The sequence below is a fragment of the Anas acuta genome, chromosome 32 (assembly GCF_963932015.1).
Source record: "Anas acuta chromosome 32, bAnaAcu1.1, whole genome shotgun sequence".
NCBI classification, from domain to species: Eukaryota; Metazoa; Chordata; class Aves; order Anseriformes; family Anatidae; genus Anas; species Anas acuta.
Genome location: NC_089010.1, coordinates 1,226,789 through 1,254,369, shown reverse-complemented (window position 1 = coordinate 1,254,369; position 27,581 = coordinate 1,226,789). Strand labels below are relative to the sequence as shown.

The following is a 27,581-nucleotide window of genomic DNA, read 5'->3' as shown; positions in this document are numbered from 1 at the left end:
CGCTGTGCAAGGCCCGATAGGGTAGAGGGCTCCCCACCGGGACCGGCCTCCAAGCGGGGGCCTCCCGGTGTAAGCGGATCACGGGAGGCTGGGCACAATCCGCCCCTATTAATAGCTGGGAGCATGGGGGGGTGTGGGGGGGGACACCTTGCATCCTCCCAGCCCGCACAAACCGGGCACTCACCGGTCGGTAAATCGGTCTCGGAGGTCCGCCGAGGCCACCCATGGCCTCCCTGTTCGCCGGGAAGGTGCTGGTGGTGAACAACTGGGAGCGGGACGAGGTGGAGACCGAGCGGGAGCTGGGGCAGGCCTTGGAGAACAAGGTGCTGCTGCTGTATTTCGGGGCGGCCGGCTGCCCCCGGTGCCGCCGGTTCGCCCCGGTGCTGAAGGATTTCTTCGTCAGGCTGACGGATGAGTTCCACGTGGAGCGGGCTTCGCAGCTCGGCCTGGTCTACGTCTCCCGGGACGCCACGGCCCAGCAGCAGGACGCCTTCCTCAGGACCATGCCCAGGAGGTGGCTGTCCCTGCCCTTCGAGGACGAGTTCAAGAGGTAGGGTCACGGTGTAGGGTCGTGCCTCTAGGTCCCAGGAGCTCTGGTTGTGAAGCATCCCCCGGGGACGGGCACGTAAAAACGGCAGCGGCCACTGACCTGTGCGGTGGGACGGGTGGGAGATGTGCAGGGCTTCGCCGTAACCTCGTTAGCCACGGGGCGAGCTGTGGTTAATCCTCGGGATTATTTCCAGCTCCTTGTCAGACGGGAGCACGTCACGGTTTCAGGGTTCTTGCTGCTATCGCTGCTCGTGTGCTGCTCGTGTAAAACGAGTCGCAGCATTTATCCCAAAGACCTGGATCCCTTCCCCTCTTATTGGCCCTGCAGAAATCTCCATAAGGCTCTGCTCTGCATAATTACCAGCACTTAAACAAATGAGCAGGGTGGTTTTTATCCTGTTTTGCTTCAAAGGCCACTTCTGCCCAAGGCAGATATTCAGCAAGCAGCCAAAAATCACTTAACCATACAAGACCTGCACATAATCCCGCAGCCTCCCTTTTTCTTACCCATCCTCATGAATGAAATAAGGAGCTCAGGGTGCGGTGGGAGGGCTGTGACGTGTCTTGATTTGTTTTTTTTTTTGTTTTTTTCCCCTTTCCAGGGAGCTGGAGCAGCGCTTCGCCGTGTCCGACGTGCCCAGGGTGGTGGTGCTGAAGCCGAACGGGGAGGTGATCGCTGGGAACGCCGTGGAGGAGATCAGCCGCCTGGGCCCTGCCTGCTTCCGAAACTGGCAGGAGGCTGCCGAGCTGGTGGACAGGAATTTCCTCTTGGCAGAGGATTTCGATGACTGGGTGAGGAGAAGCATCACCGACCCCCTCCGCCGCCTCAAGTACAAGGTGGACAAGAGGACGGAGGCCAAGGATGAAGAGAGGAAAGGGGAGGATGAGGAGGCTTCGTAGGGGCTGACTTGGCTGGGGAGGTCCCTTGGGTTGCTGCCCCCAGCCTGGCTGCCTCTCAACAGCAGCACCAACATCTGTGTTATAAACATCTCCTAAAATTGCGTTAGTAGTCTGAAAGGTGAATTGTTCTAGGACAAATGTGTTCTGCTCCCTTGCACAGCTTTTCCTGAGCATGCATCCTTGGCAAGCAGCTCTCTGCTTCGTCCTCTCCGTTTCAACAGATTTGTATCAAGGTGACTCTCTGAGCAGCTAAGAGGGCAGTTTTACACCTTTGTGTGCATGCTCGGTAACCCAAAATTTGCTTATGGAGCCTGCAGGGAATCGTGCAGCACCCACCCTCCCCTGTCTGTAACCCAGGGCTCCGAAGGGCAGCAGCACAATGGAAGGGATTCGTTCGTTTGCTGCTTTCTGGGTTCTCTATTCTATTCCTGGGGGGTGAGCTGAGAATTTAAAAAAGCTTCACTGGCTGCATGAAGGACCTGGGAAGTAATGTGCACAGCTCGTTCAACTCGTTTTCTCACTTAATCCTCCCTTCTCTTTACCCAGCAAGTCTGGCAGGTAGGCGAGGGAAGAAGCCCTGTAAAATAAATGGATGGGAGGGACGCTGCGTTCTGCACAACACGAGGGGTATTTCCTTTTCAGGACGCTCCCTGTATTCTCTGTGGCACACGGACACTGCACGAAGGGATGCAAATAAAATCCGAGAGTCCTTTTGGGTCACACACCTGCTGGACGAGTGAAACTCCTCTGTCCGGTGTGCTCTGATGGTCAGTAATAAAGCAGGACTCCCTTTACCTGGGGCAACGTCTGCAAATGCTTACAGCTCTATTAAAAAAAAGAAAGAAATCACAAAAAAAGGAACATGGAGAAATATGAGGGAGGCAAAGGGCAATGTTTTCACCCGTAAGTGCTGCCCATGTGAGTACCGTGGCTATTAACTGGCAGTCAGGTTGTGCTTCTCGCCCCCATGGGACTCTGATGGCAATAAAAGGATGCGCTACACCAAAATTTGCGTAAAATAATATAAAATGGGGACTTTTACCAGCCCTACTTTTTTTTTTTTTTTTTTTTTTTTTTTTAAGCAGGATATTTTTATTATTTTGGCTTCAAAACCAAAAGTTACTCTTTTCTTGGGTTATTGTGTTGAGAAAAAAAATATACAGGCCAAGAAAGGGCCACTGAGCAACTGTAAAAGTGAAGGTGCTGGCACTGGGAAGTGCTGCGAACATCATCATTCTAATAAAGAGAAACCAGAGCTTTGCTTCCTATTCTTCAATTTCAATTTTATTTTTTTTTTTCTTTCAATTTCTTTCTTTTTTTTTTTTTTTTTTGGCCATGATGCTTTCACATGTACTTTAGACAAAAGCTGAGCTGGAGCCACTCCTGTCTTAAAACCAAGAAGGCTCTGCACTACGTCAGAAGCCAACAAAGCCAAATCTTCAAGCCACATCGTGGGCAGGAGTGGCTCCGGGGATCTGATAACGAGGAGGGGACATCGACCACAGATCCTCTGCCTGGTGAGCGAACACAGCGCTGCACCCAGGGCTGGCCGCGGGTGAGAGAAAAATCCTGCAAGGAACAATCAGCCACCACCATTATTTCCCAGGCTCCATCAGATACGAAAATCACTCCGACCAATTTGCTGCATGGAAGCGTTGCGTGGTGTTGTGAGACATTTAGCTCTGGTTTCATGTGTCATGCTCATGGTTTATACGTACAGGGTGTAGAACAAAAGGTGTTTGGATGCTTATGGTTGTGTCTAAGTATCCTTTAGTGAAAAAAAGGAGAAAAAAAAAAAAAAGATCTTTATTCTTTTCAAATGTTGTACTTTACAGTGAGACTGTGTGATTCTTGATTTACTTAAAAAATATATATTTATTCTTTTCAAATATTATACTTTGCAGTGAGACTGTGCAATTCTTGCTTTACTTAAAAAAAAAGAAATATTTATTCTCTTCAAAAAGTTATGCTTTAAGGCTGTGTAATTCTTGCTTTACTTAAAAAAAGAAATATTTATTCTTTTCAAAAAGTTATACTTTAAGGCTGTGTAATTCTTGCTTTACCTTTTTCTCTTGTCACACAACACTTCCCCCAAAAGGCCACGCTGCACTGGACCCATAACCTAGGAAGAAATGTGCAGAATCTCAGAGATGCTCCCCAGGCTTTAGAGAGCAAAGAGTTAATGAGAGCCAGGTAGGGAGGATCAGCCTGATCCTACAGATGGCAGAGATAGCCTGGGAAGTGAGTAATTTCATAACTCCCGAGAGGAATGTGGAAAATCCGCATCGGCTGACACCTGCCTGGGGTTTCAGACTCACCCCACGCAGACGGCACGTAGCTCCGCTCCCCTGCAGGGCTTGGCACGGGGTAGGACACGGCAGAGCCTCCGGAGCCCCTCTGCAGCCCCCGGGAGGGAACGAGGACAAATTTTGGGGCTCCATCAGCACACGCCGAGATGCTGCGGGACTTGGAGTAAATGGCCGAGAGGTTTCTCCCTCGGAGGGGTCATGGCTTTTTCCTGATCCATCTTTCAGCCGAAGACCGGCGATGGAAGAGGTGGAAAATGTTCTCTACGGGTTGCCCAAGACAACGTTTTTTACTTGCAGATAAAAGTATGGTAAATAAGAGAGACCAATATGGAAACGCGGCGCCTTTGCATACGGATATTTGGGGCTTGTTTTGATTTCCGAGTTTTGCTAGGAAAAAAGTTTCCTAAACTCGGGTTTCTATTTGCTGAAAAGGGTAGAATGAAATTCGGTAATTAAAACCTAGCAGGATGAAGAAGCTAGAAACCTAGAAGCCACTGGATACAGCTCTCCTGGATCAGAAAAATGAATAAATGCTGAGAGCATGGGAAGTCATCGCACCCCCTCCATCTCTTTCCACGTTTTTCATCTTGTGTCTCCAGCAGCATTTACAGGATGCTGCTCCTCTTCCCTTCGATGAGCGAGAGGCGTGCTCGGGACCTGCAGGACTTTGGGAATCTGCCCCCAAAAACATAGCCTGAGAAAAAAAAAGCTCACCCGGGGGACTGGGAAGCGCAGCACCGCAGCCGTGCCATGAACGGGACAGGAGCCTGGGATGAAGCCGGAGCTGCTCGGACCGTGGGCAGGTTGCCCCAAAGCAGGATCCTTCCACCTGGCCACGACTCCGAATTCCTGGCTGCTGTCTGGGCTTCGGTGCAGAGCCCTGTCCCCGAAGACCGGGGCAGCCGCGGGGACCCCATGGCCAGCGAGGTGCCTCGCGTCGCCAAACACCTGAGGGACATCGACGGGAGATTTCAGAACTTACGGGAGCTCTTCCGAAAAGGTAAACCTTTAAAAATCCATTTATTTGCTTATAGCTTAATGTTCAACACATCCCAACCGTGGACAAAAGCAACCCAGCGTCGTTCTTGCTGCAGTATTTAAAACCATGAATTTAGAGGGCCCTCGGATAATTTAGGGTGGCTTCTCTCTGTATGGATATTTAATTATTCAAATGCCTTCTCCTGTAATGAATTGCATTAAACAGATCAAATTTCACAGCACTTAGCCATCTAAACGCACAAGTTTCCTTCAAAAGCAATGCAAAAAAAATACCCAAGTGCTACCGACAGCACTGCAATTACTTGCAAGTGAGTTAAACTGGCTGAAAAAAGGGTGTCTGCGATGATTTTGTTGAGAGAACTGGGGTTTGTCAGACGTGCTGTGCCTCCCTGCCCTGCACACCAGCACTTTTGCCCTCCCTCCTTCCCAGAACAGCTCCGTTCCTGCAGGACTCGTACCCCAGGCACGCCGAACGAGTCGGGTCGGTGATGCTTCTCCAGCCAGCTCCTGGCTGTGGTGGTGCTCGTAGCTTGCTTCTAACAGCCCCCAAACCGTGCCAGCTGAACGTGGAAATTGGGCTTGCCTGGGCCGGCTCCCTCTCCCTCACCAAATATCCGAGTGCTCAGCTCAGGGCTGGGTTTTTCTCTTAAACCCTTCAGATGTAAAGACACAAGGATGTGCAACAGTCCCACAGGAGGAGCCAGGATGTTTGGTTTTCAGGGTTTGTTATTTTTTGGTTTGCAAATAATTTCAGTATTTAGGAAGAACAGGGTACCTCTGCTGAACCGCTGAAGCGACTTGTCCCTGGGAGAAGTGAGGATGAGAGTTTATGCATGCAAAAAAAAATCATAATTTTCCCCCTTCTTGATTTTAGGAGAAGTTTTTTCAGGCCCTGTTGAAGCCAGACTGGCAGACCTCCTGCAAGCCATCTCCTCCTTCCTGAACACGTACCCTGCTTTGACCGGGGATGCCATCCAGCCCGCCGTAGCGACCCTTATCACCAAAATCCACGGTAAATCCAAAACCTTAGAGAACCTGACAGCTGCTGTAGTCACTGCCTTCTGCTCAGTGCTCGTGGAAAGAACTGTAGGGTCAATCTAATTTCTTCTAAATTTCTTTACACAACCCTTGGAGGTCGCCAGGGCACCACACGCTAACGAAGAAATACTGATAACAGCCTCTAGGAAATAAGAAATAAGAATAATTACTAATATACTAATATATATATATATATATAAAGAAGAAATAAGTAATATTACTGTTCTACTCCGCTCTGACCTTCTTGGAATATAAGTCTTTAATGCTCTTTCTTTTCCTCCATTGTATATTACTTTATTGGGATCTCAGATATACTTAAATTTAGTGGAAATCCTCACCTGAAATCTAGTTGGTTGAAAACACGATGGTTTCTGGCCCTTGTTTTGGGACCAGGTGAGCTTCAAGAGGGAATACTGAATGTCCTGTCCCAATATTCTGCCGTATGGGCCCCACAGAGCAGAGTTAGCACTGGCACGAGGTTCTCATCAGGGAACTGGAAAAAAAAAGAAAGTGCACCAACCGAACAGCTGCTTTCACTCTGCGGTTCCTTTCCTCCCCCATCTTCAAAAGCCTTACCGACGTGAAAATATATTTGACTTATAAAATAGCAGCAGTGACGTAAAAGGAAGTTTAATGAGATCTGGTGGTGGGCTGCTCCTGGGTATTGTCGGAGTGCACGGTAGTAGCTTGCCATTGTACTTGGTCTAAAATAGTAATTCATAAAATTAATTCTTTAGACAAGCAGCACGAGTTTGCAGGCTGCTCTGGAGGATCTCAGTAACACGAGAGCTGAAGCAGCTTTCTGCTCCACAATCAATGGTGATTTGCCTACACCAGCAAGTGGAAATTGCTGCTAAGGGACCGTGTTATTATGCTTTTTTTTTTATATTATGTCCGTGTTATAAAACCCCACACTGCCTTGGAAGTGGAAGGCGAGCCCTATCTCAGAAGCTCTTGTGCTTTTATGCTCCTCTGATCTGCAAAAAAAAGTTTGGAGTTTTACCATCCCTACTCTTACAACAGGGAAAAAAAGGGCGAGACACAGAAAAAAAAAAAAAAGGGTGAGACACACTCATTCAGCAAGAATGTTTGGGAGACAGAGTGATGAAACTGGGAATTTGGCTCATGAGTTGTATTTCTGGAAAATGAGGAGTCACACCCCCCTGTCCTCTTTTAGTTTTTATTAGCTTTTTTATTAATCGGGGACTGGGGATGTTGACATAGTCTGTTGCAACCCTTTTGGCTATAAATACCTTTGCAGACACACTTTTTATAGCTTTTATCTGTAAATACGTCCCTTTACAAACTGGATGTGATAATTACACTGAGTAAACCTACCTGTAATTACATGGGTTGGATATAGGGAGCTTGGAAAGCTTTGATAGGAGAAACTCATCGCCTTGCCAGCCTGCTGATCCCAGCAGCACCTCACCGTGGCTGTGCATCCTCATTCTCCTGCTGCCTTTTAAAAGTAAATCGTTAATTCCTGAGTCTGAGCAGAAATCACTGAAGTTCACAAATGCCACATCCACCTGAGCCTGAAAAATTCAACACAGAAGCAGTAACTCAAGGATTCCAGGAATTTTTATGTTTTTAATGTTAAATGACTGTTAATGATAGAAAGGGCAGCCTTAGCTATTAGTTATGTTAAGTATTGGGGGAGAAACCTACAGATCTGTCTGCCACAAAGCACAACCACGGGGAGAAATTTTGCAGAAGAAATTCAGCGGCATTATTTCAGCCTCCAGCAGATGCTGAGGAAAAGGAAATGATTTTGGGGAGCTCAAATGAAAACGTTCATAACGACGTGCCACAGCAGCTGTAGGATCGGACTTCCCACTCCAGAGACAACAATAAAAGAAAGGAAGATCACAAAACTAAGTTAGAGTTCAGGAGGAGGAAGAGGAAGAGGAGGACTTAGGGGAACTGTCATGTGTTGTGTCCCCAGTTGTGTATTTAAAACCACAGAAACTTGTGAAAAACAGTTAGCCCCTGCACTATAAAAATGCTGTTTTCACTCAGATTTGCAGGAAACCTGCCCCTTTTTACCTACCTGAAAGTAGCTAGGGTCTAGGATTAATGCCCCCCAAAATGGGCAGTGCTTTCCTCTGCTCCACACACCAAATGGCCTCAGAGCTCATGCTAAGAAGGAAGATAAACAAAAGAGATTTAGCACCATGATTTCAACTGATTTGAATCAATATTATATGTTCAGGTTCCATAAGAAAACAGAGCTTTATTAATTATTCATGGTTTAGTCAAGAAAAATAGCTTCACTGCTGAGCACAAGCTTGGTTTTTGGTATTTTTTGGCTGTCACATTTTTTGCCTTCGTTTTCTCACACTAATACTTGCAGAAGATAAAGTTCCCTTAAACTTCTGCTTGCTTGAATCTTTGAATAAACGTTTTCTGTTTCCCACATCACAGCTTCATCTCTAAATCCTCACCAAATTTAAGGTGAAATTAACTGATTTTAAAAGCAGCAGTGCTAGCTGGGTTCTTGCACTTGGTAAATCAGTATCTTGTAGCAAAACATGCAGCAAGGGGGATGGGTGGGATGTAAAGGCTCACCCCCCAGCCCAGGGTCTGGAGAATGCTCCCAGGCTGAAAAACATGATAAAAGCGACAGATTTTTTCCTTAGCTTATCAAAACCCTACAAAATCAAGGTTTGTTTTTATTAAAGAACCAATCCCCTAAAGGTTAGGTTTCAGTTTTGCTGGGCTAATGCTCCCCGGCTGAAAAACATCTTGATACAAGCGACAGATTTTTTTCCTTAGCTTGTCAAAAACCTACAAAATCAGGGCTTGTTTTTATTAAAGAAACAACCCCCAAAAGGTTAGGTTTCAGTTTTACTGGGCTAAAACCGAGGCGGGCTGTGATCTCGAGGAGGCTCCCTTACACTCTTACACCACACATGAATAGAGTGGAGGAGCGGTGGAGGACCCCCCCCCGGCCCCTTTCCACCATCTCCTGGTCACCCACCCATCCCAAACCCACCCCTCGTGGCCTGGCATCACCTTTGGGATGAGCTCCACAGCCCCTTAAAGCAGTGGCCACATTTTTGTGAAAAATCCTACACCCGTGGCGAACCATTTTGGGGTGAAACTCAGCAACGCAGCAGAGGCTCAGAAATTCGTGGGCATAGGTGAAAAACGGACCCCAAAATGGTCCTTTCTGTGCCGTGTGCCAAGACTGAGATGAGTTATGCAAATGGGATGATCAAATAAATGTGTGCTGTGCAGTTTCCCCACACGGAAGCGTGTCTGCAGGAAGCAGATTTGGCTGCAGCGGCCGCGCACTCACCGGCGGCGCCCCTGCCACTGGTTTCGGGCAGGTCCCCTTCACATGCAGCCTCCGGATCATCTCACAGCATCTCCTCCGACCAGGAATTCGTCTTTTGCTTAATTCCGCCGCGATTCAAAGCTGGGTAGTTTGGGATTCTGCTGCTTTCAGACCAAAACGCTGAGAAGGATTCAGCCATGGGGGACCCAGAACCGAGTGGTATGTGATGGCATTGAAAGAAACTTTTACGCTCCTTTTATATTTCTGTACAACTTTTTATACTGCCTTTTGTACAACCTTTTATACTGCCTTTTGTGCAACCTTTCATACTCATTTTAACGTAAGCTTTTTGGGGCATGACGTGAGTGGCGGATCAGCCTGCGAGCCACTTAGCAAATATAGGTGATAACGGGGTTTCCACGATGATCCCGGCTGCTGAGCTCCTTGAATCTTTCTCTGACGGATCAAATTATTTGATGCATTTGTGCTGGACGTTGATTTACGTAAGAGGCAAGGATGCAAATTGCCTTTTATTTTCCAGGAGGCAGCAGGTAGAGCTTTCTCCCAAGAGATGGGTACATCATGCTGGTACTTGCACATCGTTTGTTCAAGGCTGACGAAACTTTGCTATAAATCCTCGTCATTAAAGGTGTCAGCCTAAATTATGAACGTAATCAGCATGAATCTGAGTAACACTTACTAAGCGTGTAAGAGTTTTCTGTTTTCTTGAATCCCTCCTGCCAGAGGCCCATGTTCAGCGAGGGCCAGTCCCTGGCACTTTGGAGAGAGGTGGAAAAATCTCCCTGGCTCTGTAATCAAAGAAACACAACAAGAAACATTAGACCTTTCCCTATTATATTATTTTATAATATATTATATTATATTTAAATGCTGCATTAAGCTTCTAGCTAGAAAATTCATTATTTCAGCTCGCCTTTCACAAGACTGGGTCTTGTCCTGTCTTTGTCATAAAAATTGGGGAAAAAAATAGCTAAAAGGATTTCTGCATCTCGTGACCACATGCAGGGATAACGAAGGGATGCTTCGCTGTCTTTGATAAGCTGAGTTTGCTTCCAGGTTGTATTGTGAGAGCAGTTTTCTGTGCACCTTTGCCCCACAGACTGCTTCGGTGTCTTCAGCAACACCTCCATACGGGCCCCACGAGTGACTTTAAGGTCTGACGTGCTCACCATACAGCACTGTGCTTTTTTTCTGCCTGAAGTTCCCCTTTTGTACGCACCCAGGGCTTGCAGAGGTCCTCTTTGCACAGCCTTGCATGTGAACCTCCTGTTGGGCAACCACCTGCCGTGTCCCTCTCTGCTTCCCAAGGCAGGCCTCCAGCCTGGAGGAACGGCATCCACGCTTAATTTGCTGTTTTCCCCAGTAAAACCATTTCTGAGGTCACTAAAGATTGCGATTAATGCCTGTCTGCCTTGTTCTGTTGCTTTATGATCATCATCTCATTGACCACAAGGAGCAGACATCTGTTCCTGAGACCTCTCTAGAAGCCCACGCGTTTTTTAAAGCTGTTTTTTTATGTTAAAAAAGGTTTCACCGACAAACCTGTGACCAAGAATCCCCTCCAGAATGGGGTGTATCTGTAAATCCTCTGAGAAATCGAAGTGAGCTGTATCCACAGAATTCCTTTTATCAACACAACCTCCTGTTTTAAAGGGTTGTTCAACAGCTCTTGTGCAAAACCAAGACTGGTGTGAATTATTTTGCTCAGTTTTATCTTTTTAGCCAGTAAGTGTCCTAGATTCATTCTTCTACTACTAACTGGGAGTTCTTTCTACTGCTTTCCAGTACTGGAAACGTCTAGTGGGCTTCACTGTCAGCCTAAATCCTTCTTAACCGTGGCTGACATTTCCTTATTCTTAATATCAGAGCAACAAGAAGCCAGAAGTTTAACGCAGCTCTTTGATCATTTAAAAAAGTGAGGCTTAGTAAGCAGCTGAACACTGCACGGTGCTGCGATCTATCAAGCTCTGCCAGCTGTAAAGGAAAGCATTAATGAAATAATCTCATTTTTATTTTGCAAGCTAATGCACCTGCGCTAAGTTTCTGCTGTCAGACGTCTCAGAAACATTTGCAGTTTACACATTTTTTTTAAAATGAATTGGCGTAGTAAGTGGAAATTCTCCTTTTTCTACACCGACATGTTTCATTAATCCCCTTGTTAATACGTCCTGCTATTTAAGACATCTGTCTTTGTGGGTATTTCCTGTGATCACACTGTTCAGCAGCAGTCCTGACCTGCTCAAGAATTGGCTGATTTTGTAAATTCAGTTTGTTCCAGGGCTTTTGAACGAAGATAACATGAGAAATCAGAGCTGCAGATGGGAAGTGGTCTTGGTTTTGCAAAACCAGTGTCGAGAAGCTTGGTGTTCCAAGGCTGTTCTAATTCCAGGCAGAGAGATGCTGACCTAGGCAGCCTTTAACAGCCTGGTTAAAAAGGGAGGATTTCACACAGCAAGAGATAACGAAAATCTGAGTTTTCAGACCTGAGCTTTTGCTTTGGCCCAATTTGTTGCAAAAACCATGCTGTGACTTAACAGCGGGCGCATTTTATGCAGCTGCTGCTGTGATGTGCAAGTCTCGTGCAGGGGATTTGCTGTGGTGGAGAACTCCAGAAGCCGCGCTGCAAACTGCAAAGCTGAGCGCAGAGGAGGAGGAGGAGGAAGGCGCTACCAGGAACTCTTGAGACAGACTTGCGATATTCGGTCGGCTGTGCCATGCTTGAATTCAGGCTCCGACATTTATCTCATTTCACGGTAACCCTAGCTGAGAGGGAAGTGATGCTTCTGCTAAAACTGCAGAACAAGGGCTTCTAAAAATACCCGTGGCACTTTGCACACCCACCTCTGCGGGAGCTTGCTCTCCCCGCGATGGCAGCACAGGACGAAGAGCAGCAGCCTTCCCGGACGGTCGATGCACATCAGAGGACAGCAGCATTTCCCTCGAGACCCCCAGATGGGGCAGAGCTTTGCATGACGGCTGTTGGGCTCCGCTGTGAGGTTTTCTCCAGGATGCAGGTCCAGGATTTCTGCCCTGTTGCTGGAATTGCTTGGTGTCAGGGAGAAGAAGGAGGGTTAAACAATAACCACCATCAGAGGACACAGAAAGGAAAATATTTGCAGGCTGGAAGAATGCGATAACATCCATTTTATATTCCAGGGGCAATGTTGTACTGATTTCTCAAACCATCCTTTTGCTTTAGGACAAAATTGCGAGATGTTTGGGTAGGCTCAGTCTTGGCCACTTTACCTGCTGTTGGGATAACCACGTCCATCACAGTGAGTTGTGTACAGGACTCTGAGTTTTTCAGGTGAAAAAAAAATAAATTGCTATCCCAGCAGACCTTTTTCCCCACTTTCACGAATCAACTCTTTGCCCAAGAGCTAACAGACATGGTGAAGAACTGCCATATCTTTATGTATATATTCTGAAGGGAATGGGGAAAAAACAGTGCAGGTTATCAGAAAAAAACAAAACAAAAAAAAAAAACAAAAAAACAACACTGCAGGAATAGGAAAAAAACAGCGCACAGTATACATCTGTGAGAGAATCCTTTGTCAGAACCCACCTCTCTTGGATTATCTGGGTAGCTCTTATTAAAGAATAGTATTTAAAAATAGTTATATGGCGTGCAAGCAAAGCATTTGAAGCTGTCATTGCATTTCTCAGTGAGAAAACTGCATCAGGAAGCCTGAAGAGCTGCATAAAAAATAGATGAAGAACGAGAATGAGGATGAATATAAGGAGAATAAGGAGAATAAGGTCCTTCAAGAGGAACAAGGCTAGGAATGTGAGCTTAATCACCAGAAGAGTGAGCTTCTGCATCAGCATCAGTTGTCACTGGGATGTCCAGTGAGATAAGTGGCCTCAAAATGAAGCTTCCACCTGTAAGTGAAGCACTTCATTTCCTTCGAGATATGCACGGGGTGCGTAGGGATCAGGGCAAATCGGTGCTGCTGCTGAAGGACAAGGGGAAAATAAAGGGAAGGGGCTGCACGTGGGGAAGCACAAATTTAAACTCATGAGAATGCAGCTAGGGACATCAGCTACAGCAAGGCTGCCTAAACTCCTTGGGTTCGACTTGTCTAGCGTCCTGCTGCTGTAAGCAAAAAGATAAGCAACAGATTTGTGAGAACTCGAGGCTCTGGCTTATCTTACCCTGCCTTACAATGACTGCTTTCAAAAGCGAAATGTTTCATTCTGCTCGTCACCAGCACCGCTAAATTGAGTCATTCCTTCCTGTTGTACAAGCCTCCACTGGTGGTAAACAAGAACTTGAAGACGTCTGTCAGCTCAAACGAAGTAATAAAATAAAAATAAAGAGCCGTTAGGATTCACGTTAAATTAACATGTTTGGGTTTGTTACGCCTTGGATTATGAAATATTTGTGCATTTTCTAGAGAAAAAGCAGGAGGGGTTTGGCAATGGTTTATGGTAAAATGGTTTATGGTTTATGGTTCCTTCAGGTTTATGGTAAAAAATGAGCGGCTTCACACATTTTCAGTGTCCCATTCGCTTTTGGAGTCAAATGCTCATAAAACTCTTAAAGAGCAAGGCCAGCAAAAATCTGAATTATTTGCTCAAAGGCAAGTAAAGCTCGGAGTGTTCCAGCTCATTTCTGGGTGCAGAAGTGAGCACGGCATCTGCTCTGCACCCCTCTGTGCTGAAGCACACCGTCAGCGTCCCACCCAGCCTTCTTCACACTTATTTCTGTTTGCAGGCTCATAGATGGGTTTAATTCACACCCCCAACCATTTTTTTTTCTTTTTTTTTTTCTTCCTGTTGCTCTTGGTTAATCATGGTTTAAACCACCACGTTTGTAGGCTTCATGGTATGGCAGCTCCTAATCAAGCCCTGGCTCAAAAAATCTGTATTTTTCAGGACTGACACTAGACCCAGGAGCAGCTATAGCTAAATGAAACACAAACTTTTTCACCAAGCATCACTCAAGTGACATTTGCAAGCACTTGCTCATTTTGACAGCAAACTCAACTACAAGTGAAGCAACTTTAGATTTAGGTCAACCACATCCTGTTTCCTGGAATGTCAAAAGGACAAAGAACAGTGAAGTTTTCTTTTGTTTTTTAACACTTGTGCCTGCTTTTTTATACATACACGTATATTTCTATTTTTTTTTGCAGTGGCTTTCAGCCACTGACTCAAGTCAGGCTTTCAGCCTGACTCAACATCGGTTCCTGCCTGCAGTGACAAATGCACAACTGAGTGGAAAGTGAGATTAATGGCACCGATCACCTCGCATCCATTGCATGTCCTTACCTCCTCCGTGCTGTGCGTGTGGCTGCAGGCAGGACACGCTTAGACTTTACGAAGATCTGTGGCAGGAACCCATTGCCCCTCGTGTGGGAACGACTGATTTATATTTTTCATGCCCAATAAATTGTTTATATTTTTTCATGCCCAATAAGTTGCTTATATTTTTCATGCCCAATAAGTTATTTATATTTTTCATGCCCAATAAGTTGTTTATATTTTTCGTGCCCAATAAATTGTTTATATTTTTCATGCCCAATAAGTTGTTTATATTTTTCGTGCCCAATAAATTGTTTATATTTTTTCATGCCCAATAAGTTGCTTATATTTTTCGTGCCCAATAAGTTGTTTACATTTTTCATGCCCAATAAGTTGTACCTGCTGGGGACCGAACGAGATGCAGTATTTCCTGATGGGGATTATCACCATAAATAATCACGGATGAAATATTGGGGAAGCTCTGCGCATTGCAACACGCACGTGATGCAGAAGGAAAGGGCGATTTGTGCAACTCAGCCTGAGCACCGCTCGGCTGCAGCCACTTCTGCTGCTTCGCCCTGCACGTGGTTCTTTGGGGTGTGCTCCATCCAGGTTCAGAGCATCCCCTCTGCACCCCACGAGCCCCTCCACCAGGTCTGCCAGTGCCCTGGCTTCAGCTCGGAGCACCTGTAACAAAAATTTCTGTGAGTTTTTCACAGTTTGGGTCTGTTTGCAAGCCCTAAAATATCACAGGTATCTCCTGGGGACGCCTGCAGGCTCATTTTCCAGGGGGTCCTTCCCAGGGAAACCTGGCAAACTTATTGCTCAGTGTTTTATTTTAAATCCCATCTCATTTTCGGCCTCACCTTACGCTCTGCCTGGCCGTTGCAGTTTGTCACTTCCCTATGAATCCACTCGGGATTGCAGAGCTCAGCCACGTCCCCCTGGAAATTGTCCTGCAGACCTAAGGGAGCTCTGGGCTGGGTGCTCCAGTGACACAATTTCTTCTCCAACCCCAGGTCTCGACAGTCAAGAACGGGTCCCTGAAAACAAGAAGCGATACAGTGAGATATTCCGGAGCCTGGATGACTTGGAGATCTGCATCGGCAACGCGTACGTAGAGATACGGGGCAGAACCACTTCTCTGGGTCTTTGCAGCCCTAATTTATCATTCCTTTTTAATTTATTTCATGTCATTCCTTTTCATTTTACAGGACAGTTGATTTGTTCATTGGTGATGGTGACGGCACTGATGACACAGACCTGTCTGCAGAAAGAGAGATCGTTCCGGTAGGCAAAGAATTACCCGTCTTAATAAAAAAAATTAACAGTGTCTTTTGCCAAAATGCACATTATTCCAATTGGTTTTTAGGTGACCCTCTGAAAAAAATAGTTATGGCTTTTACTTGAGTAGACAGAAAAGAATTGATTAACATTTGGTTATTGCAGGAATGGTGGTGGCAAAAGAACGGACAATATTTAGTGGGAGCATTCAGGCATATAGGATAAATAGGATAATTAGGATTATATAATAAATAGGATAATTTTTTTATATGTTTATTTATTTTCTGAAAAATAAGATGTGGAGATTGCTGGTTTAAGTTCTGCACTCTAAGAAAAAGACCAGACAAGGGAGCAGACCTAAAATACGTATGGGAGTCATGCACCAAAAATTTCTAAAGCTCTGGCTTTGACAAACAGAAGCCCTTTAAAGTAGAATTTAATGGTTCTTTTGCTTGCTTTGGGCAGTGTGGGTCTTTTGGGGGTAATTGGCCTCATTTCATGCCCTTCTGTGTAAACAAAGGGGCAAGGAACTTAATTTTTCTCTGACAGCCACTGTCCTCATGTAATCGTATTATCCTCCGAGCTAAACTTAAAAAAATAATAATTAAATATTTTGTGATTCATAATAAAATCAGAGCTGCCAGCGTTCAATCATAGCAGTCCTTTTCCAGCCCTGATCCCTCTGCATTAACAATGTGCTTCCTCCACGTTTCTGTTCGTGGCAGACTTTTTATACTTTTTTATTCTTTTTTTGAAAAATCCTCCCAACTTCTCGCTACTCCTTTTCCTTCACCGTTTTCCTCTCGTTCTTTTTTCCCTCCCCACAGCTGAATGAAAGTTTCTGCAAGAGCAAAAGCAGTTCAGAAAAACAAGTGCACACAGACATGACAGGTAAGATCACAAATTAACACGATTCTGTGAATATTTCATCAATTAATGTCTTGTTAGGAAGGTGCTCGTGAGGTCCTGACTTCCAATTACTGAGACCTCAGTCTCAAAAGGTTTTAGGCACAGTGAAGATCTTTCTTTGAAGCACTTTTGTTGCCCACTGGGATGATTCTCTTTGGGTCTGTGCTCGTCACTGGCATCATAAAACACAACACTAAATTGTTTTTTTATATGAAGTCCCCACAAAGGAAAAAAAAAAAAAAAGGAGATTTTCTAAGCTGCTTTCTCTCAGATTTCAACTTAAAATGTCAGGGAAAGACCTCTTTTTATGGCTGTTTTCTGGGTATTCAGAGCACCAACTCCAATTTTTGCCACTCCTGGGGGAGCCTCTGTCCATCAGCTAGAGCCACGCTGAATCTGGATTTTTTTATTTTTTTTTTCCCAGTTGAAGAGGCAGATGAAATGCTGATTAAATGTGAAGGTGGCATTGATGCAGCCCTCGAGTATGCCAAAATGTGGTGTAAATATGTCAAAGAGCTTCTCAACTGGATTGAAAAACGTCTGAGCTACGGTGAGTCAGTGTGTACGGCACCAGCTGGGAGTTCGTACGTTGTCTGATAGCTTTTTTTTTTAATTGTAGCCGAGAACATAAAATTGGAAATGAAATTATAGCAGTGAGAACCAAGCTACATATTTACTTTTTACTTTCTTTGCCCAAATAAGAAGACAAAGAGCTTGAGTCAGATTTTTTCTTTACCTGAACGATCCCACCTGGCAACGCCCGGCGTTCAGAGCCACCCCTGCGGCTGTTAACGTGGTGTCTGATCCTTCCACAGAAACGGAGTTTGCCAAAGGGATTGTGAAGATAGCAGAATCGGGACGAAATGCCATCCTCCAGCAGGTACGGGTCCCCGGGATGCTCCTGCTTTGCTGCGTGGGGTTTCCTCCAGAGTCCTACACGGAGCAAACACGAGGCTGTTCACACACATGAATGTAAATCCTACAGCACCTAACCCTCCAAAAACCTTCCTAAAATTCTGTGTTGGAACAATTCCTTTTTTTCTTCTTGGCTTACAACACAGGGAGTGATTGCTTGGAGAATCAGAGGGCAGGGAGTCAGCACGATGCTGTGCAGCCTAAAAACCCTTCTGCAAATCCGTGTCTGCAATAAAATACAACGCTTGCTCATTTAACCAGTGCACACAGCTCTATACCATAATAAAGTTTGGTCATAGCTAAAAAAAGCTCATGAATTTAGGAAAGCTGGAGTGGTTATTTGTCATTTTATACCTTTTTTATTTTATTTTTATTTTATTTTTTTTTTTCTGCAGTCCAACATGCCTCTTCGAGCGCTCTATGCAATGGTCCTGGAGCACGACATTAAGGTTGGAAATTCAGCTACCGAGACCGTGGGGTTGCTCCAACAGAAGGAATTCTACCAGGTACTGGATTTCTGCAGAGAACAGATTACTTCGCTGGAAAATCAGGCAGTGGTAGCTGCTGGAGTGCTACAGAAACCTAACAGCAGTGGGGCTGGGGGAAGGAGAGATGGAAACGCACACCAGGATTAAGGGAGAAGGAAGCACCTCGCAAGGCTTGCTTTCTATGTCATGCCCTCACCTGCCAGATATTTTTTCCCACCTCGTAAGAAACTTGCCATCCTAACTCTGACTCCTCCGCAGCCTCTGTCAGCCAAGAAGAACGAGATTGAGAAGTGGAGGAAGGAATTCAAAGACCAGTGGACAAAGGAGCAAAAGAGGATGGTAAGAGGCTGAAAGATGGGCCTGACCTTCACGCTGGTCACAGCTCAAAACACTGAAAACAAATGAAAATGGAACAATTTTGCAAATCTGTAAACATAATTTGTAAATGCAAACATTTACAAACAAGCTATAACTAAATAACGTAATATGCATCCTGCCAAGGGCTCCGAAGGAGCGCCTGAGCTTTGGGAGGAGAGGAAGGGGGAGAGTTTGGAGGATAATATCTGAAAGGATGAGGCAGGTGCTTTCCTCGCGAGAGGAGCCCTGCTGTGATTTGTTCCTTCTGCAGCCCCATGGGGACCCCTAACCCCATAGGGACCCCTAACCCCACGTGGACCCCTAACCCTATGTGGACCCCTAACCCCATGGGGACCCCTAACCCTATGTGGACCCCTAACCCCATGGGGACCCCTAACCCTACGTGGACCCCTAACCCCATGGGGACCCCTAACCCTATGTGTCCCCTAACCCCATTTCTTTGCCTGCCCAAGAACGAGTCCTTGTCATCCCTGCGCAAGTCCCGCCTGCAGTACGCGCAGCGCTGCGAGGAGCTGGAGAAAGCCAAGTACCTGAGTGCCAAGGCAGAGGACGAATACCAGAGCGCAGCAGTCGTCAACCCCAGCAGTGCCAGCAAGCAGCTGGAGAAGCGGCGCCGCTCCTGCGAGGAGGCACAAGCCAAGGTGACGAATTTCGGGCCGGCTGCTGTTACCCCCATGCAGCCCATGAGCTGTGTTTTGGCAGCTCCCTTCCCATCCCGGTGACTTTCTCCTCCCTTTGCTCTGCTCCCCACCCCGCACAGGTCCAGGAAACAGAAGCCCTGTACAAGATGTGCATCAACGACGCCAACTTTCGGCGGCAGGAACTGGAGAAAGTGCGGGCACGCATCGTCTCCCACATTCGGAAGCTCATTTACCAGGGAGACGAGGTGCTGACGTGGGTACGTGTAATTCCTCCTTCTCACAATTTCCCCTCCAGCCCTTTCAGAGAAAATCCTGATAATTGCTAAATTATTGCTAAATAATTGGCATAAGACCACTTCCCTTTTTTTTTTTGTTTGTTTTTTTTAACCCAATGCGTGACCATTCTCTGCTGCTCAAACACTTCTCAGATACATAAAAATATTTTCAATTACTACTGCTTGCAGGACAGATATCCAGAAAAAAAAAAGCTAGGAAAGCAAAAACAAGCAACAGCAACAAATAATTTGTTCTGTCCATCCCGCAGAGCAGAATAACAACATTCAGGTAACCAAGGTGGGTAATGCAATGCCTTTTATTTTATTTTTCCCCCCATAAGGTCACGTTAAGGATGTTTAAGCAGCGGCAGACTCAGTCAGAACACATCCCGGTGGGATACCAGCACCTGGCCGAGGTCTGCAAGCCCTACAAAGTGGGTGAGAAGTACCTGGAGTTCATTCAGGCTCTGCAGAAGAAAGACATTCACATGGAAGTGTTTGAATTCGAGTCTCTCGCTTCTGGAGGGCAGAGGTAAGGAAAAAAAAAAAAAAAGAAAAAAAAAAAGTGGAAGACAAAAGAGTGGTTTTCTCTATCATTTAACAAAGGTTTGGATCGCTCTGTTCTCAGATTGGTGCTGTTTTAATTCCCATTTTTTCCTGTGAATAGACAAGGTGAAATTAGATTAAATGAATACTTCCTAGTTTTACACAAGCTTGAAAATTTTACACTCCTTGAAAATTTGGCTTATACCCAAAAGCTGCCCAAAACAGACGTCTTTTGGCATCCACGAATCTCCTCACGATGCAATATTGCTAGTTATTCTTCATCTCTGCAAAATCTTTTGCGACCCCTTGCCAGGTCTCCCCCCAGCAGCAGGAAGAAGATGTCACTGCAGCACACGGGAGGCAGCAAGGAGGCCAGCACTCCAGAAGACACGTCCAGAAGGCAGTTCTCCCCAAATGGTGAACAGAGTAGGTTGAATTTAATAAAAACCTAATTTTTTTTTGAGTCATCGTAGTTTAACTTAGATACTGGTGTAGCCAAAAAGAGGTGGGAGATGTTCTCAGATCTTTAGGTCAGCACTCAAACTGGGAGAGAATGGAGCACAGAGATTGTGCTGCTGCTTCTTACCCTTGGAAAATACAGATTTTCTGGGAGTTTGGCTTGAATTTTGACCCAAAGTGTATTTATATCATTCTAGCAAGGAAAATTACATTTCTTTACAGGTTTAAAAATATATTTCACTGTCTAACAGCATCTGTAACGCATCCCTTTCTGGAGTAGAAGCTGTCAACCTTTTTTAATTTATTTTTTTTTCTAACAGAAAGGGCATTATCTAGATGGCTTTGTCTATTATCTAGATGTCTTTATTATCTAGATGTCTTTTGAAGCCTAAGTTTTTCAGGACTGATTGCTGCTTTGGCTTACTGAGCACCTGCCTGTTTTTCTTGCTTCAAAGGACATTCACCAATAAATAAACAGATGTTTTGAGAAATAATTGCTAAATTATTGCTAAATTGCTAAAGATCCAGTTAGAGGCATTCACAGATCACCTCAGCTGAAGGCAATTCTTAGCAATTTCCCCAGGAGAGCTGGGGATGGTTGGTGACCGTGCCCATCTCCTGCAGGTACCAACAGATCCCTCTGCAGCGACACAGAAAGCCTCGGTGGGAGCTGCGAGTCCCGATCCCTGGACTCTCCCAACTCCAGCCCAGGTGAGAGCTGCACAGATTCTTACCTAGGATTTAAAACAGGCACAAGTAAACTATTAAAAAAAAAAAAAAAAAAAGTTAAACAAACACAAGTTTGTTTTACTTGCATTTTTTTAAATAGTTTGTGTTTGTTTTACTTGCCTTTTTTTTTTTAATAGTTTGTATTTGTTTTACTTGCCTTTTTTTTTTTAATAGTTTGTGTTTGTTTTACTTGCCTTTTTTTTTTTTTTAATAGTTTGTGTTTGTTTTACTTGCCTTTTTTTTTTTTTTAATAGTTTGTGTTTGTTTTACTTGCCTTTTTTTTTTTTGTTTGTTTTAAATAGTTTGTGTTTGTTTTACAAGTTTCTTTTACTGGTAGAGGATCACAAGGATGAGACCAGCTCTTTGCATTTTCTCTCTTCTCCAGGAAACTCCAACAGGAAGCTGCTGAAAGCTCCATCCACCGGCACCATGTCCTCCTCGGATGATTTCGAGGAACGAGATTCACTGCAAACCTTCGAAAACGGTGAGCGACCTGGAGATCTGCCTCAGGAGCTGCACACCCTGCTTTCCTACCCAGTTACCAGTTAATTTTGGTGCTGTTTCTGCAGAAAACGGCTCATCCCAGCAACAATTCAGGAACATCCTCCTCTCCAGCGCGGCGCAGACCCACCGGCTCAGGAAGCTTCGGGGGCCGTCCAAGTGCCGGGACTGCGACAACTTCATGGTCAACGGCTTTGAGTGCGAGGAGGTGAGGGCTCAGCCTTCATCGCAGGCACCTCGTGAGCAGTCCGTGATCACCCCACTGGAGGTCTGAGGGGGTGAAAAGCCCCCCTGTAAAGTTTTGTGGTTTTAATCCTGACTCCAGGCACATTTTTCAGTGCATGGGTACACCGCCAGTTGCCCAAAACAGCTCCCTTTTGCCCCAAGAAGGGATTTTGGTAGAGTGGGAATAGGAAAAGTTCTCCAAGGAGCCCTGGACTACAGCTAGAGCATAATTTTGGGGGGATTTCTGCCTTTCCAGTGCTACCTGGCCTGCCACAAGAAGTGCCTGGAGAGCCTGCTGATCACCTGCGGCCACAGGAAGCTGCCCAACCGAGTGCCCCTTTTCGGCATCGACTTCACCCAAGTTCCCCGAGACTTCCCCGAGGAGGTCCCCTTCATCGTGGTGAAATGCACGTCGGAGATCGAAGCTCGTGCCCTGGGAGTGCAGGTGAGTTGTTCCCGGGGGTGTTTTGTCTCAGTGTCACCCCCTTCTCCGATCTGTTCTCGCTCCATCCCAAAATCCTGATCTTTTCCCTTTTTCCCCCCAACGCAGGGGATCTATCGGATAAGCGGGTCCAAAGCCCGGGTGGAGAAGCTGTGCCAGGCCTTTGAGAACGGCAGGAGCCTGGTGGAGCTCTCCGAGCACTCCCCCCACGACATCACCGGGGTGCTGAAGCATTTCCTGAAAGAAGTGGGTACCGAACCTCCTCCAGACCACCACGTTCAGCCCTCCACATCCCCCAGCCCCAGGCCAGCAGGATGAAGTGACTCAGTTTCCCCCCCCCTTTTCGCTGCAGCTTTCGGGACCGGTGCTGCTGTACCAGCTCTACAACAGCCTCATCGCTCTCGCCAAAGAGATTCAAAAACCCGGGGAAGAAAGGACGGACTCCGCCGGTGTCCCTTCGGATCCCATCCAGAGCATGAAGGAGCTGCTGAGCAAACTGCCTGGAAGCAACTACAACACCCTGCGGCACCTCATCGCCCACCTCTACAGGTGAGGAGCGTGCTGGGGGCGTTAGGTGGTGACCCCAGGGGGGCCACTGCTGAGACCCCACTGCCAGCTCAGCACCAAAAGCATCCAGGGTGAGCTCCTGGGCTTCCTCAGTCTGGGCTAGAGCCAAGCAGGAGGCTGTGAGGAGGGGAAGAAGTCATTTGTGGGAAGGAGAGACTTGCAGCAATTAGGAGAAAGTCTTAATGACCAAGCTTGGTCATTAAAATACAAGAAAATAAAATATAAGCAGCTCCTTGCTGACAATACTCTGTAGTTTAAGTGCAGAGCAAGAGGTCACGTAACGTGAATCAGGGCCCTCTTGTGCAGCTCAAAAAAAAAAAAAACAACCAAAAAAAAAACCAAACAACTCTCATTAGAGCTGCCTGGACAGATTTGGGCAACCTTGGGGATTTTTGTCTTGTTTTTGTGCACAGACCAGAGCTCTTTTTCCCTGTAAATCTGGGGTTTCTCTCTCTAATAGGAGACATGGGGCTGGCGCATTCCCTCTGTGTGATCAGTATTTTGGGGCTGAGAGCTGGGAAGCCCCTCACAGTCCTGTTTCCCTTCCCCAGGGTGGCAGAGAAATACGAAGAGAACAAGATGTCCCCAAACAACCTGGGCATAGTGTTCGGGCCCACCCTGATCCGGCCGGGCTCGGGGAGCGACGTCTCCATGTCCTGCCTCGTTGACTCCGGGTACCAAGCCCAAATCGTGGAGTTTCTCATCCAGAACTACGAAAGGGTGTTCGGGATGGAGGACCTGCCTCCATCCTTACCCCTCAGCTGTGAAAACCCCTCGCAAGAAGCACCGACAGAAAAGGATGAAGGACACCAGAGCCCAAGCGCAGTCCAGAAAATAACCCTAGAGGTAGAGCTGCCAGACGCTGAGCTGGGCTTGCTGACCCTGCTGTAGGGACAGGAAGGCAAACTGGCAGATAAAGAGAACTTTATTCACAGAAAAAAAAAAAAAAAGCTGTTCGCTGTCAGGGGGTTACTCCAAGAGGAAGGAGCAGAGAGCCTGTTGCACATGGAGTGGGAGAACTAGAAAAAAAAAAATTAATATATAAGCTAGAGATCACTCATCAGCTTCTCAGCCCACTCTGGACAGTGGGTTTTGCTCCATGGTTTATATCCCAGTTATTCCGAAAACTTGTGGGTTTCTCCACGCTAAATTACTCGGGACGCTGCTGTTTCCCTGCGTAAACAGCTCGACAATTTTGGAAGCAGCTACATCAGAGCCAGGGGGTTCCCTGGTGGAACCCAACAGGGCTCTGCTGCATTCCTGATCCCTGGCCGTGGATCCTTTTTTTTTATTATTATTATTTTTATTTTTTTATTTTTTTTTTATTTTTCCTGAGGGCTCTGAGTTCTTCCCCAGCTCCATGGCTCTCTCCTCACAATAGTTCACACAGACTTCACAGCACTTTAAAAAAAAAAAATTGGCATAACACCCCCCCGAGCCAGACACGGCTGCTCTTTCCTTTCCAAGGCTGGTGTGATGAGTGAAAAAAAGAGGAAATTGCTTTCCTAAAGTTAAGCCAAAGGGAGCTGAACCCTGGTTTGGGGCTCTCTGCCTCCTGCAAGACAGCCCATCTGCCACGATCACACCCGTGCCAGCCGTGTAGAAACCCTGAGGAAGCAGAAACTGGAGTAACTGTGAAGACAGCTGAAAAAAAGAATAAAATAAAAGAAATGACCAACAATCACCAATTGCATCCCTGTGTGCAGAAATCCTGCAGGGTTCCTAAACATCCACAGAAAGCCCTGAGATGTGCACAGCTATTGCCTTGGACTATTTTTAAGGGCGTTTTGCAAACGTCCACAGCGTGACTGAATCCTACAGGTGCCACAAGCCTTTAGGAAGGGGAATTGCTTCTGAGGGCACTCGTTTTGTGATTAATAAAACCGACTTCTGGAGCCCCTGCCCCGGGTGTCCTGGTCCTTGTGCAAACTCACACTGGTTCCACGCGAGCTCCAGCATCCCCGTGTCCTTCCCTCACCCGTCCACCTGCATTTGATCATAATTTCCGTGCTATAATTGCTTGGTTTCAGATGTTTCCCCCTTTCTGTCCTAAAATGTGGCACAGGAACCTCAGTCCCAGCACACGACCGCTTTCTGGGCGGGTTTTGTGGCCTGGAGGCTGCTCTTGAACCCAAATATTTTCCTCTGGCCCAGCCCTGGGACCTTCTGCACACTCCCTCAAGCGTTATAGATAATCTAAGACAAATCCGGGCATTTTCTACTTAAATTTTTGCTTCCGTTCACTGGGCTATAGCAGCAGTCGGGGCGAAGTGGGAGCTGTCTTCATGTCAAACGAGGGTCCTGTATAAACACTCCTGGCTTTTTCCAACAGAATTTCTCCTCCCAGCACGGTTTAAGCGTGGACAGTGTGTCTGATAACTCGTCTTCCAGGGAAGCCGGCAGCGAGCTGACTCTGGAGGGAGCCCCCAGCCCGTTAAGCACGGATGCCCTAGGTAAACGAAGCGGGGGTCTTGGTGCTGGTCTGTGTCGTGCACCTCCTGCCTCCGTGGTACACAGCAGGGGAAGCGTAGCCGGGCCTTTTTCAGCATAATTATTCATCACAAAGCTTGCCTGGCAGTGCAAGCACGTTTTCTGGTGCCCACAGGAAAAGTGTGTGCTGCCTCGGGCTCCCAGCCCCACAGCCACCTGCCAGCCCTGCTGGCTTCGGTGCACCGAGGACAGCTCTAAGAATATAAACCTGATTCATTCCTCGTGCCTCTTCCAAGCGTGCATCTCCCATTTCTTGCGATGAACAAAGCTGTTAGAGGGGGGAGTTTTCGCCCCGTGGCGCAGCAGGGCTTTCAGCATCCTTTCTAACAGCAGCAGAAATCCTCAGCCAAAATTATTTGCTGCAGTAAGCCTGTCTTGCTGCTCTAAGATAACTATTTATTTTTTGTTGTTGTTCAGAGATGAATACAAGCACTGGCTCCGAGCTGGAGGATCTGGAGGACTCCGTGCAGGAGAAGACCGACAGCGATTCGGACACTGTCGTGGGCACCCAGCCCCGGGGCCATTTCAGTCGGCAGCCCGTGAAATACATCCGCGTGCAGGCAAAAACAAAACCAGTCATTCCCAAGCCTTCCAGTTTGCCCTTGAGGACTACCACGTTATCCAGCATGGCCACGGACACCGGTGCAGAAGGCAACGCCACCGAGAGCAGCTCCACGGCAAAGGATGTCCTGGGGGAGAGGACTCGGAGCAGGAACAGCTCACCCGACACCAGCACGCTCAGGGGCCGCTCAGGAGGCAAACAGCAGCTCAAACACTTTGAGATCACGGAGGAAACCGCCAGGATCATCTCAAAGCTTAAAGCCGATGACGCTTCGGCATCCCCAGAAGGTTCTCTGGAGAGCCTGGGGTCTGCTGAGAAAGAAGTGAAACTCAACCCAGAGACGCTCCCGGAGCAAAGCCCCTAAAGGTGACGGCAAAAAAGCAGTAAAAAGGGGACTGAAATCCCACGCCACAATTCCTGTGGAAGGATGGAATAGCAGCGGGGTGAGAATAACATCCTAGCAGCTGCATTTACAAAGCAGGCTGGAGAAAAGGCTGGGAACTACCTGGAATTTGAGCTTAGCCCAGGCTTTGCTTATTTGTCAGCAAACCCACACGAGCCTGGTGTCTCTCTCTGGAACGTGCCCAGTTTAGCACGAAGCACAAGAAAGGGAAAGGAAACACAGATTGTCTGGCTGGAAGGACGTAGCCTGGCAGGAGGTAACTGAAATGTAGGACACTGGGCAGAAAACAGCCCCAAGTGGCCGCTTTCTGGCAGCTGCAACAAGCACTGATTTTCCTTGGGTTTATTTCTCAGCATTTTTTTAGCGTAATGCTAATAAACCAGGGTACACGGGCAAAGCACATGCACTCCGGATGCCTCCGTTGCTGGGACTTGCACTCGCTGGTCAGCACAAAGACGTTTTATAAAGGGGAAAGACACTGCCAGGCCCACTTCCCCAAAATATTAACTCTTTCCCTCGAATCATTTCGAGCTTCTGCAGTGCTTGTGATGCTGGTGCTGTCCCAGAGGGGCTGAACCCCCAGCAGATGAGGAGATCTTCAGATCAGTCTTAAAAGGAGGTGACCCCGAGGTGCTGGGGCTCACCCCAAGGCTCCTTTCTGCCCCCCTGCAGATTTTCTGCCCACCAAAAAATGGGACGGGAGAAATCTCGGTCCTGCAGTGCCACCTCGCGACACGCCACGGCTCATCCTGGGGACAGCTTTGGGGATGGGCCACGCTACAGGTTCCCTCGGTGTTGTGCTGTGTATGCAGTGTAAATATAAATACGATATAAAGTTCTGGGTTTACTCTGGAAAACAACCCTGCTCTGGGGTTATTTTCAGTGGTTACCACCAGCTGCAAAGACACTAGCACGTGTATGAAGATGTAAGAGCTAAGTGCTAAAAAAAAAAATTAAAAAATTACACTTTCCCAGCCAGATGAAGAGGTTGAACAATCCACCTTCTAGGTCTCTTTCATCCCATCAACAGATATGTTTTGGTCTTAACAGAATTGTAAAAGAAATGCTAATTCTTTAGCATCTCTTTCTTCTCCGCATTTGTACAGTTTCGCCTAAAGAGAGTTTGCATCTCTGGAGCCATGTACATTTGTTAATAGATTGCTTTGAGTTCTTGCCTACTAAGTTATCTTTTACTGTAGAGCGTCTGTAATAAATGACGGGGTGTTTTATTATGAGCTTATCCTGTGTTTGCTAAACGAACATAGTGAAGGCTTAAGTAAACACTTAGTGGGCTATTATTGTGAGTGCCAGCTGCACTCAGGTCTCTATAAACCAAAGTGTAAATTGCTCACAATAATTCATAATCTGAGGAGCCAGCAGAGCCAGAATAGGCTCCCTGGTAAAATGCTAGTTTCCTTTTG

At 46.7% G+C, this 27,581-nt stretch overlaps 2 protein-coding genes and 1 long non-coding RNA gene across 9 annotated transcripts; 2 read left to right on the top strand and 1 right to left on the bottom strand.

Annotated features, from left to right (window-relative positions):
• Positions 1-58: 58 nt before the first annotated feature.
• Positions 59-3,285, top strand: NXNL1 (nucleoredoxin like 1). The gene is made up of 2 exons (XM_068664504.1): positions 59-550; positions 1,152-3,285. The coding sequence occupies exons 1-2, from the start codon at positions 225-227 to the stop codon at positions 1,447-1,449; spliced, it is 624 nt and encodes a 207-aa protein (XP_068520605.1). The 5' UTR covers positions 59-224; the 3' UTR covers positions 1,450-3,285.
• Positions 1,757-8,690, bottom strand: LOC137846502 (uncharacterized). Of its 6 annotated transcripts, none has more exons than XR_011090510.1 (6): positions 7,849-8,682; positions 7,134-7,333; positions 6,372-6,499; positions 6,134-6,288; positions 3,513-5,937; positions 1,757-2,272 (listed from the first exon to the last, which is right to left on the bottom strand). It is a non-coding gene; the product is annotated as an uncharacterized lncRNA (long non-coding RNA). The 6 variants fall into 6 exon arrangements; XR_011090507.1 differs by lacking the exon at positions 1,757-2,272 and adding an exon at positions 3,099-3,217; XR_011090508.1 differs by lacking the exon at positions 1,757-2,272 and having other exon boundaries at positions 3,228-4,706; positions 5,216-5,937; positions 7,849-8,687.
• Positions 4,509-27,395, top strand: GMIP (GEM interacting protein). 2 transcript variants are annotated; one of them, XM_068664490.1, is made up of 22 exons: positions 4,509-4,758; positions 5,632-5,769; positions 15,366-15,459; positions 15,561-15,636; positions 16,458-16,521; positions 16,964-17,089; positions 17,355-17,419; positions 17,850-17,960; positions 18,201-18,281; positions 18,773-18,961; positions 19,081-19,218; positions 19,578-19,768; positions 20,096-20,208; positions 20,866-20,952; positions 21,356-21,454; positions 21,540-21,679; positions 21,953-22,141; positions 22,247-22,384; positions 22,491-22,687; positions 23,257-23,551; positions 25,038-25,158; positions 25,613-27,395. In XM_068664490.1, the coding sequence occupies exons 1-22, from the start codon at positions 4,509-4,511 to the stop codon at positions 26,119-26,121; spliced, it is 3,411 nt and encodes a 1,136-aa protein (XP_068520591.1). In that variant the 3' UTR covers positions 26,122-27,395. The 2 variants fall into 2 exon arrangements, with proteins under 2 accessions (XP_068520591.1, XP_068520592.1); XM_068664491.1 differs by lacking the exons at positions 4,509-4,758; positions 5,632-5,769 and adding an exon at positions 9,059-9,297.
• Positions 27,396-27,581: the final 186 nt, after the last annotated feature.